Raw genomic sequence first — 12,161 nt, forward strand, 5'->3', positions numbered from 1 at the left:
AGTAGAAACTACTTATTTGTATCTTTTTCCTTTCTTTTCTATTTTGTCTTTACTTTCTCCCATTTTCTTGCACTTTTAGCTTTCTCTTTGATTTCTTTTATTTCTCATATTAGTTTGTATTAGTTTTTATCTTTTTTTAAAAAAACTTTCATAAAAATTATATTAAAAAAGATAGAAAGCACAGACTTCTGGAAATCCCCCCCCCCAAAAAAAAAGTATGCAGGAAAAATAAATTTTAAGTTACATCAAAAGTTACTTCAACCACACAGGATTCACTTTTCATCCTATCTAACATTGCTTATGTAATGGAGAGAATGAACACCACCTCTGCAGTGAACTGCTGCAATGGAGCTATTTTCTGATCATGTCCTATATGAGTTCTCAACTACTCATGTTCTGTTGGTATTTTGAACCTCTTCAGTTGGAGGGCAACTGAGCTAAAGTACTGCTGAAAACAAGGAGAATTAGAAACTGATTACTTAACCCTGGGATCATGGAAACTCCTGTTAGCAGGATAAGAGAGTTGGAAGGAACCTTGGAGGTCTTCTAGTCCAACCCTCTGCTCAGGCAGGAAATTAGAAAATACTACCCAATTATTTATCTGCCAATCATTATGAGTTTCTCACTGGGCCCAGAACTCCCTTTTGTTACACCATTCATTTAAAAACTGTATGCCACTTATGGCAACATTAAGATTCCTCGACAATATCAACATAAGTTGATATTAATAGCAACATAACTGCTATTGCTATTGTTATAAGTTATTTTTAATACCAAAATTCTTGAAGAATGGGTAGCTTTTATCTTACACAGCTAATGGAAGGTACAAGAAACATATATGGACCTTAGACTTGTCAGATTATGCTATTTCAGGGTCATAATCGACTGAAGAGGTGAACAAAGGACAAGGCATCACCAAACTGACCTGCTCAGCTCTAGCTAGAAGCATGTCAAGGAAACCAATTTCAATGTAAATCACAACAAAAATGCATATACATTTAGAAAAAATGTATTTTAACTAGTTTCTGAGATTTTTTCATTTAGCTTTGCAGTTTTCTCCATTTTTTAAAAAAATATAGTACTGTTTAAAATAATGATAAACTCCATGTTAAGTTTTCTTCAGAACAACTATTTATGCTTACCTATTAAGAGCCATAAGATTAGAGATCACTCTAAAGACTACTTAGGACTGCTTTTTATTCACTGTATTCACATCATGAATGTTGCAGATATGTAATGGCACATACCTGAAGTGAATGAGACACAGTACACTTTGTAAGGAGGTGTATCCTCTCTCCATGTAAACCAAACGCATCAACTCACAGGATTTTTATTACTGATGGAATTACATTTCCATACAAATCCAAATGAATTAACTAATGGCACCTTAGTCACTAGATGACCTACTTGATTCAGGATCCAACACTTCTGTCAATGTTAATGGCATTCATTCGCTTAACTAAGGGAGAATTTTTCTCACCTTTTTATATACAAAATTTACATTAGATTTCCTAACTAGTAGCAAACTGTCAAAACATCGCTTCCCTCTTCTCCACAGATTTAACCTCATTAGCAGCTCTCACTGAAGACTGATTAGATAAAAGTGACAGAGCAAAACGTTACAATTAGTGCATTACGCATGCATGTAGACCAATTTCATTCCCTTTTATTACTTTCAGAATGTAGAATGCCAGCAAATTTTTCCCCTTTTGAAAAACTGTAATAAGGGACAAATCAGAAGGCGTCACTTAGGCTTAACGTACCCATTTCAACTTTTAGCACCAGAAATGCTCCCAGTTCATCCCAGAATCAAACCATACCAAGTCATAAGCCTTTGGAGAACTCTGAAGTATGTGATCTTCAAACTGATAAAAGTTCCAAAAACATACTTTTAGAAATAGAAAATGTATGAGGAGTGTCAGTTCCATTAAGTCAGCCTAGGTCTACTTCTCCTGCTTATTGGTCAAAAGGGTTCAGGGACATGGAAGTTTTACAAACTATAGTGTCACGCACACATCCTCTAAGATCTGTTAGAAGATGCTTTAAAAGGCTTTATGCTCTTTTAATGGTTCACAAAAAAATTGTGGTTTTCATGGTGCATAGAATTTAGGTCAGAGTTTTCACAATTATGGAATTTACTTGGTTTACATCTAAGTAAAGATCACCAAAAGGTGTTTTGTGAAGAACCAACATCAAAAAGAAAGCAAGCTCTCCATTCTGCAGTTCTGCCAATCAATCAGTGAGCCAATCTGGTGGAATTGGTAGAATTTACATCTGTGTAACCTAAATATGACTGTTGGGACATAATCCTTAGATTGTCTTTCCAAAATGGCAACAGAGGGCTCACTGTGCGCATTATTTCATCTATTTTTAAACCACCTCCAGTGGCAGACGCAGATCAATGGGACAAGGTCAATTTTTAAGCACCCTTCCCCTCCTCCCCCAAACTGAGAAGAGTAGATTTTCCTGTGGGTCCTGGTTTAACAGACTAATCTTTCTCTTTCTCAGGAATGGTTCTAGTTATCAAAATTGAGCTCATTTTGCCCCATTATCCATCAGCCAAATATATATATATAATCAAAACCCCATTCCTAAGAGGTATGTAAGGGGCGCACATAAGCACACCAGTGTGCTTATCGTCCCTGTCCTAATATTCCCTTGTATTTGTATTCATTTCATGTATTCATAATCATGTATATACTTATATCCGTTATCTAATTCATGCTTGATGAAAATAAATACATAAAAATTAAAGTGTGTCATGCTTGTCTGAGGCTTTTACCTTAAATAACTCTCACTGCCCATTTTTTAAAAGGAGTATTTGAATTCAAAGATCCATAACATCCCTGGACATTATTTTATTTTATTTTTTAAAACTCATCTCTTCCTCGATCCAAGGAGGCCGAGATCCAAGCCTGGGAAGATACCTCTGCAGGATAAAGAGGTTTACATAAGCGCCAGGCCCGGCGAGCCAACCAGAAAGCGCCAAGACCATTAATCAGAGCCCGGCACTCTCATCACCTCAGCTCGCCTGCCGGACTTCGCTCCCTTTTCTCCCACCCACCCCTTCCCACCGTGAAAGACTTGCAACCGAATGGGGGCGGCATAAACACGCATCTCCTCCCGCGCTTTGCAGGGGCCATGCTGCCCCTCAGGGAAGGATCGGTGGGGGCGGGGAAAGGAGGGGGAAAGGAAGGCGAATCAAAGGAGAGCGCGATTCCGTCTCTGCCGAAAATCGAACTCTGCGCGTTCAATGATGTCCTTTGGGAGAAGCGCGTTCGAAAAGAACATCAAAGCGGACCAGACGGCCGGCAAGAGGGCGTCCGCGGGCGCGCTGCTATTTCGCCTCCCGCAGGGGGGAAACAGCGTCTTTCCTTCGGGGAGTCTCTTGGCGCCGGTCTCTCTTCTTTCTCTCTCTCTTTCTTCGCTGCAGCTCAAATGCTAGCAGTCAAAGCGTTCTCACTCTCTTTTCTGCTACTTCAATCCCTGGGGGTGGGTTTTGGTTTTGGGGGAAGGGTGAGGAGAAAGGGGGCCACGGTGCATATTTCACGGGAACCCCCTGCAGAAGTGCGCCAAAGAGGATGCACAAAACCGCGTGTTCCTTCCCTCTCTCCCTCATCCCCACCCCGCAACCCCCTTTCCTTTCCTAGCCCGTCTCGTTATGAAGCGACATCTGGCGGGTTCTTCTCCCATGGGAGGGGAAAAGGGGAAAATGAGGCCACCGCAGCCCCATTCCTTCCACCCCATCAGCACCACCACCAACCCCATCGGGCCGGGGCGCGGAAGGCAAAGCGCAGCGCCCCCTAGAGGCCACCCGCGGCTCTGGCTCCTGGGAAAGCTGGACAGAGTGAACACATATCTCTCGCTCTCTCTCTCTCTCTCTGCACCCCCTCCCCCCGCCAGATTCTCAGCCGGAATCTCCTTCGAGAAGCCCCGGTTTTCCCGACGCCCTACCTGCGTCGCTTTGTGGAACTGCTTCTTCAAGCCCGCCACGGACATGGTTGCTGAGGAAGGTGGACGGCCGTGGACACTGCTGGGCGGGCGGGCGGGAGCGCAGGCAGGCGGCCGGGGATGCTTCTTGCCCTCTCCTGCCTCTTGCTCGGTCGCCCTCGCTGCCGCCTCTCGGCCGCCCCCCCTCCCTCCACCTTCCCCGACGGGTTATCAGATCCCGGCTGCGGTGCAGAAACACCCTGACGTCAAGTCGTGGGAACTCGTCCTCTTAAAGGGAAAGGCGCCCCACTTTTCCAGCCCCCTTTTCTGCCTGGCTTTCCCGGTGGGAGCCGAGGAGGAAAACGTCTTGTAGGCGTCTTCTTCCTAACCCCCCACCCCCGATCGCTATGGGAGTTGTAGATCAGGGGCGATTGGAGATCTCCACCCCTGGGAATAGAGTATTAGGCGACCGTATGATTGATGGAAGGGGTTGCTCAAGGCCAGTTCAAGGTTCGTTTTGGCCCCTGCCCGTCCGGTCTTGGTTCACAGCAATCTTGGCTTGTGTGTTTCAAGATGTGGGGGATCTGGCTCGTCTGCACACGCTCATTTAGCTTGCAAGTCGCTGGAAGTCCCCCCCCCCCCGAAGAAACGGAAGAGTTAAGAACTGGATAAGGCAGCATTCGGACAAGGACTCTGCGACATCCTCAAAGCTGGGAATTGCAGTGTTGGGTTTGACAGCATATGAATAGACCCGCGGTGATTTTAATGGGCTTGGAATAATAAATAATTACTATAAAAAATAAAAATAAGCATGCATCCCATTTGCTAACTATATACTTGGTGCTTGTAGTATTATGAACTGCTAATTTGTGGGTATGGAGTAGTGTGCAAACCCAGCCAGCAAAATTGATCTGAATAGAACCCCATTGATGTTAAATTACCACTTTTAATACTTTAATACTTGGGACCCACAAATGGGACAGGTTTTCAGATACTAGGTTATCTAGCCCCTGGTTTTCTCATAGCAACACAGCTTTGTGTTCTGGCATACACTTCCTCCTCTTTGCAGTTTCATGCGAAACTAGTAAGACATATTAATCTTTCCTCTTAGGCTCCCTGCAATTCCTCTCATTAATCATCTTCAAACTAACAGGAGGTAGTTGGAATCTGAATCAGATTCATGAATGTCTGCACATAAAAATTAGTGGAGTTTGAATCACGCCATCACAGACACCATTGTGACTTTTGATCATGCTTTGTTGGATATCCCTAGTTAAAATGATCAAAAATAAAAAGCAACGACTGAGCAGAAAACCACAATAACTGTAGACCAGTGTTTCTCAACCTTGGCTACTTCAAGTCCTGTGGACTTCAACTCCCAGAATCCCCCAGCCAGCTATACTATGCTGGCTGGGGGATTCTGGGAGTTGAAGTCCACAGGACTTAAAGTTGCCAAGGTTGAGAAACACTGCTCTAGACATTAGTAGAGATTTGCTACATGTCTGGCATGTGCTACCTAAGACTCCTATTTTCTCTACAACAACCCTGTGAGGTGGATTGGGCTGAGAAAGAGCAACTATCCCAAAGTCACCTAGCCGGCTCTTATGCCTAAGGCAAGCCTAGAAGATTATATCTTAACCACTACAGGAAACTTGTTCTCAGTTACTCTAGGTATGCCCAAAACATACGCTGCAAGGGTAAAATCTACCATTTAAGAAAGAAGCCATTGGTTGCATACCCTGTTAACTTTTGTGCCAAAGTATGAGACTTTTTTTCAAACACCATGGAGGCTGATCTGTAAATGAAAGGAAAATAATTTAGGTCTTAAATTATTAGGTCTATGGAGATTCTCAGTCATCCCGGTCATGGTGGTCCCAAGGGTGCTTTTTTCAAAAGGCAACTGGACTTTGTTTTTCCTTGAAGATGTTTTGCTTCTCATCCAAGGAGCTTCTTCAGTTGTCTTTTGAAAAAGGACCTTTGGGACTACCCTAATTAGGTATTACTTCATCTTGGGCATTCTCTTGAAAAAAGAAATGTCCTTCTGGGTTCGGCTCCAAGTGGGGAAAAAGACACTGGAGACATGGAGGCTGCTTGGAAAGATGGTTTATTGGTGGACAGGACCACATGGCTTGAGTCCTGAACGGAAAAGGTGATGACATGCTTCAATGTTGGGTGGAGAAAAGAGAAGGGCCGACTGAGATGCTGAGTCTCTGGTTTTATCCCCCTCTGGCCTTTGATCTTGAGCTTGTATTCTGATTGGTTGTCAGACTCCCATGCGACCATGCAGGGGCAACTCTTTAGGCTGCGTTTTGAATCCAGGTTTGGTTGAGTTCTCAGATGCCATGTGGTGAGTTGGGTAAAGGGCCAATATTATCATGCCTTAATCCCATTCCCCTGGAGCTGAAGGGGAGAACTCTTTATTAAGTAAAGTGGACTAGCTTGGCATTCTTAATGGCCCATTGACAAAGTAGGGATGGGTAGGAAGCTACAGGGAGCTATTCTGTCTTTTAAAACATGTTTCTTCCTTTTCACATCCAGAAAAATATTCTGCCTTTTCAATATTTCCTAGGATATTTCATTTTTCTGGGTTCGGGCTGGGTGATAACTTCCTACATTCATAAGGAACGGAAAGGGATTTTTCTTCTTCTAGCCCTTCACCTTGGAGGCTCAGGAACCAATTGTTTTAAATTGAATGTGTAAAATTGGGGTCTATGGCTAATGACATCTGTGCCAGGTGGGTTTTCGTTACTTTGATGACATCAGTGATTAAAACTACTGATAAGCTCTCATGATAATATGCACTACAACTATTTCTATATATTCCCTGTATTTCTCAGTTGGCAGAAGAGAAGACACTACAAACTGACTTTGATTTGGAAGAACAGATGGTAAACAGCAGTGGTTTGAAAATGCCTAAGAAGTCTGAGAAACCTGAAAATTTATTTACTTTCCTCCACCAGGTGTCCCACTTGATTTCAAGGACTATTAAACAACAAACTGCAAAGGAATTAACTCCTTTCCAGCCACGTTATAATCAAAGTACTGGTAGTTTTATCACAATTTACCTATGATCCTCCAGGAATGGTTTCCCATCTCTCTTCTGACATTAAACCCATAATTCTCATCAATTCAAGAGCTTGGATAAGAATGGAGAATGGAAGGAGTTTAACAATATCTGGAGAAAGGCAGATTTTTTCCATTTTATCTACTATAAGCAACTAAGCAATAAAACCCCAAAGGATGCTTCAAAATGTATCTCTAAAATATGGTGTAAAAAGTTACAAAGAAGGTTACAAAAGTAGATTAGATCAACATTCATTACAGTATTGTTTCACGTTATAGTTCCTCATAAATTACAAATCCACTCTTTGTAACTTGTTTCAAGCACATTTTGCTTTTTACTTACATACATACAATTATGACTTCAAAATATTTACAGCTTTGACTGTGCAATTCAATTATCCCTTAATATTTTCAGTGGTTTAGTTATTTCTTGCTCCCTGTAATACATCTATAACTCTACATTGATTTTTATAGGTGTCCCTTTGTATCAACACAATGCATTAGAAGGACCAGAACTAAATATCCATATATCACTGTTAATAATTTCCAGACCAAAAGCTACTACTTGTCATTCACAGAAAGATAATTGGTTGTTCCCATTTGGACAGCATTCTCTTTATACCCATGCCAGTTTTAAAAATGAGAATTGAAATACAGATAGTCTTACAAATAGTAAATACAATGTATCAAGCCTGGTAGAATTGCCCCAATATTTTAGAGGCTGAGATAAAACCTAACAATTTACTAAGACTTTGGCTGAGATCAATTTCTTCACGTAAAATACTGCTTTTTCCCTTGCTTCGATCTATGGCTGCTTCTAGTGTTTCAGAATAAATTTTGCTGTTTTATGTTGTTTGCTTTACTATTGTTCATACTTTATTGGTAAATAAGTTAATAGAAAAAGTTGGAATTTTTTCATAAATAAGGTCCTGGAAGTGCAATCACATGTTACTGGAAGTACCTTAGGAAAGAGCAACAAAGATGATTAGGGGACTGGAGGTTAAAACATATGAAGAACGGTTGCAGGAACTGGGTATGTCTAGTTTAAGAGAAAGAAGGACTAGGGGAGACATAATAGCAGTGTCATGGGGCTGCCACAAAGAAGAGGGAGTCAAACTATTCTCCAAGGGACCTGAGGGTAGAACAAGAAGCAAAGGATGGAAACTAATCAAGGAGAGAAGCAACTTAGAACTGAGGAGAAATTTCCTGACAGTTAGAACAATTAATCAGTGGAACAGCTTGCCTCCAGAAGTTGTGAATGCCTCAACACTGGAAGTCTTTAAGAAGATGTTGGATAGCCATTTGTCTGAAATGGTATAGGGTTTCCTGCCTAGGCAGGGGGTTGGACTAGAAGACCTCCAAGGTCCTTTCCAACTCTGCTATTGTATTGTATTGTAAATGGTTGTGGATGTATAGTGAGTTTTTAAATGAGTAGGAGTTAGAAGGACTTGAATAGGAAATAGAAAATAGGTGTTTACCAAGGTGATATAACCGTGTTGGTGAACCTATGGCACGTGTGCCCAAAGTGGCACATGAAGTCATGTCATCTGGCACGCCTGCCTTGCCTGTTGTTTCTGGCGCGCATGCGATGATCAGGTGTCCTTTGCATGTGCAGCAGTGCCGAAAACTGGCCTGTGCATGCACGTTGGCCAGCTGATCATCGGACGCGCATGCATGCCAAAACCTGGAAGTTCGGCTTTTCCGGAGCCTCACCCCATTGAGCGAGCACACACGTGATGTTTCCACTCAACCTTTTCGGCACTCGGTGCTGAAAAGGTTCGCCACCACTGTGATATAATAATATCAATATCTGCACACAGAACAGAAAAAGCACACAAAATATTAAAGTTAAAAACAGCAGCAAAACAGCCACGTTCTTACTCAGCACATACATTGAATTCCAAGACGCTGAGCTTATTGTTATACAGATAAAATACCCAGAGGATTAGTCAAGGAGAAAACGCTTTGGAAAGGGAGGGGGTGTCAATCAAAATGAAGCAAATCCCTGGTCCCCAAATGGTAGGAATAAAAGAAGGAGGCAGAGTTAAGGCATCCACTGAGTTGAAGGCACAGGTGCTGCGAATGACACACAGATTCCAATTTATTTTACTTGGCTGCCACTTTTCAATGGGGCCTTTTCCTTTCAAACTCAATTTTCCATATTGCTAACAGACTTTCAGGATAATCTTGAACAGAATCTAGCACAAAATAACAAAATCACCCCACTCTTCTTCAATGTTTAATTAATTTGATTATCCATCATGCTGATGTGTCCTGATCTTACTAATAAGAAAGAGACTGCCATCATCCCAGATGGGTACAGCCGGAGTCATTGCAATCATCCAATTCAGTGGATGAACAAAAAATAAAGTTTTTACTTTTGTGTATGTGCAGATGCTGTAACATTTCCTCTACTTTACTGCCATCATGTGTTACATGAAAAAAAACCTTCTTAAAAAATAATTCAAGTTGTTATAAATATATGCAGGTAGTCCTCAACCTATGACCACAATTGACTCCAAAATTTCTGTTGCTAAGTGAGACATTTGTTATGTCAGTTTTGTCCCATTTTATGACCTTTCTTGCCAAAGTTGTCAAATGAATCACTGCAGTTGTTAATAACACAGTCGCTAGGTGAATCTAGCTTCCCCATTGCTTATCAGAAGATTACAAAAAGTGATCACATGACCCCGGGACTTTGCAACCGTCATAAACAAACTTTTGTAAGTCGACAACTATCTGTATTATTGCTATTTGCTTTGCTTCTTTAAAATGACCATTTGAATGTTTAGTATTGATTCTTCACTGCAACAAGATGAAAGTGAATGATTTAAACAACTTATCTTCTATCATTTGATTTTACAGATACAGTATCAGGTCATCTTAAAAAAAACTGAATGTAAAAACAGAGTCGACACAAAAATCAATTAAAGCGTTATTAAAGAATAGCTGCCAAAACAGCAAGGCATTTGCCTTTATTTATATTCTATCTTTCTCGCCATGAAACATTAGAGTCTCTTACGGGTTGTTCTGTTAAGGGAATAATCTGTTGGGGGCAGGGGTGAAATCCAGCCGGTTTCTTACAGGTTCTGGAGAACCGGTAGCGGAAATTTTGAGTAGTTCGGAGAACCGGCAAATGCCACCTCTGGCTGACCCCAGAGTCGGGTGGGAATGGAGATTTTGCAGTATCCTTTCCCTGCCACGCCCACAAAGGCACACCATGCCCACAAAGCCATGTCCATAGAACTGGTAGTAAAAGAAAAATTGAATTTCCCCACTGCTTGGGGGGCTGCAGAAGCACTGAAGAGGCAGTGGATGGGGACGCCCTGATTTTCATTGATACAACTTTTTTCTATTGCTAGAAAAAAGTGTCATGGTTAGACTGCAGTACTGCAGGCTAATTCTGCTGATTGCCGGCTGCCAACAGTTTGGCAGTTCGAAACTCACCAGGCTCAAGGTTGACTCAGCCTTCCATCCTTCCGAGGTTGGTAAAATGAGGATCCAGTTTTTGGGGGGCAATAGGCTCTGTAAACTGCCTTAGAGAGTGCTGTAAAAAGCACTGTGAAGTGGTCCAAGTGTTCTTGCTATTGCTTAAACCTATTTTTCACCAAGAAGGAAGAGGCCTGAAGTGATCTCTTGCAAAGGGATCTTGATATTAAGCCAAATATCAAGGCCATCCTAGAGCATTCAAATTGTTGTCATCATCATTCTAACCATTGTGGATGTGGATACTCCACATCTAATGAAGGCCTCTTCCACGTGTATCCAACCTATACAGCCCTGAGCTTTCTTTTGCTAATTGGGCCCGCAATAGTTCTGATGCCATTGATCTACCTTGTTCTGTGTCCCTTTCGTGGATGCCTTTTATCAAGTGGGATCCATTGTATAACTGCCTTAGTCTGCCTGCCATCAGTTCTTCTTGCTATGTGACCAGCCCATTTCTATTCTTCTACTCTCTTGATGATATCCTATATTTTCTCTTATCCATGTGCAGGTTTCTCTATCTTGTCTTGGGATGCCAAGCATGTATCTTTCCATGGTTCTTTGCACTGCTTGTAGCGTTTGTATTGATTGTGAGGTTAATGTTGTTGTGGCCTGCCAGATTCAGACAATGAGGAGGTTGGGAGGAACTTGGGTCAGTCCTGGAGTCTGGGGAAGGCTCTGATGAGGGCTCTGTGTTGGAGGCAGAGAGGGGGCCAGAGCCATGTGCCAATTATCAGCTGCCTTTGGAGGCAGACATCAGTGAGGCAGACAAACAGATGGAGCCTGTTCCCAGTGTGCGCATGCACAGAGTTGCTAGATGAAGGGAAAAGTTAACAAATGGGTTTGCTTGGGAGTAAGGCCACAGGTGGACGATGAATGACCCCTCCCAGAGAAAATAAAAGAGAAGTGAAAGGGGAGTAAAGTTTACAGGAGACATTAGTTCACTTAACTGGTTCGTGACTCTCCAAGACTCCTTGCTAAGCTTTGCAGATATCGGCCTGTCAGCTCTCCAAGCCACATAAGGTCTGTGACTGTAAATCCTCTCTCGAAATACTTTGCTTGATGTGAATGAGCAGAATTCACAGTCAATTTTCACAGTAAAATTTAAATTCACAGTAAAGGGTTTTTTGTTGGGACAAGGAGTTTGCTTCTTGCTCTTGGGAAGTCTAGGTCAGAACAAATGTCCGTAATTCACTGGCATATGTAGGCATAGGTAATGCACACTGATTGAACATGTTGTACCTTGTAATATACGTCATTGGACTCAACACGACTTACTGCTAAGGATGTATGTGTGCGATCACAGATGGTGGATTTTGAGTTGGGGATTTTTTTCAAGCCACCACCTGGCCACGAAGCTCACTGCATGATTTTGGCCAGCTACTCTGCCCAATCTGTCTTGCTTTTAGGATGATACCATAACAGAAGAATCTGTTGTAAGCTGTGTTGAGAAAAGGTGGGATAAAAATAAAACAAAGGAATATGTTTTAGTAGTTCAGTATTCTCTATCTGGTTTCTCTTGGATTTAGTCTTGATCTTTTAAAAAAATCCTTTCTTACAGCAAGAGCGACTTACATTAGGACAATTAGAAATTGAGAGAAGTATTAGAAATAGATAATATTGATGACGTTAGTAATGAATCATATTTTGAGCAAAGTAGATACAGTTAGTAGAAGACAAGTTGC

The 12,161-nt window shown here is 41.9% G+C and overlaps 1 protein-coding gene across 1 annotated transcript in view; it reads right to left on the reverse strand.

Annotated features, from left to right (window-relative positions):
* The window catches only part of SH3GL2 (SH3 domain containing GRB2 like 2, endophilin A1), a 120,195-nt gene extending 116,067 nt beyond the window's left edge, over window positions 1–4,128 (reverse strand). The window contains exon 1 of the mRNA XM_032214667.1: window positions 3,955–4,128. Coding sequence (XP_032070558.1) covers window positions 3,955–3,999 — 45 coding nt within the window. The 5' untranslated portion in view covers window positions 4,000–4,128. The remainder of the gene's footprint in view (window positions 1–3,954) is intronic.
* Between the last annotated feature and the right edge of the window lie 8,033 nt (window positions 4,129–12,161).

This window comes from Thamnophis elegans, chromosome 3 (genome assembly GCF_009769535.1).
Source record: "Thamnophis elegans isolate rThaEle1 chromosome 3, rThaEle1.pri, whole genome shotgun sequence".
Taxonomy (NCBI): domain Eukaryota; kingdom Metazoa; phylum Chordata; class Lepidosauria; order Squamata; family Colubridae; genus Thamnophis; species Thamnophis elegans.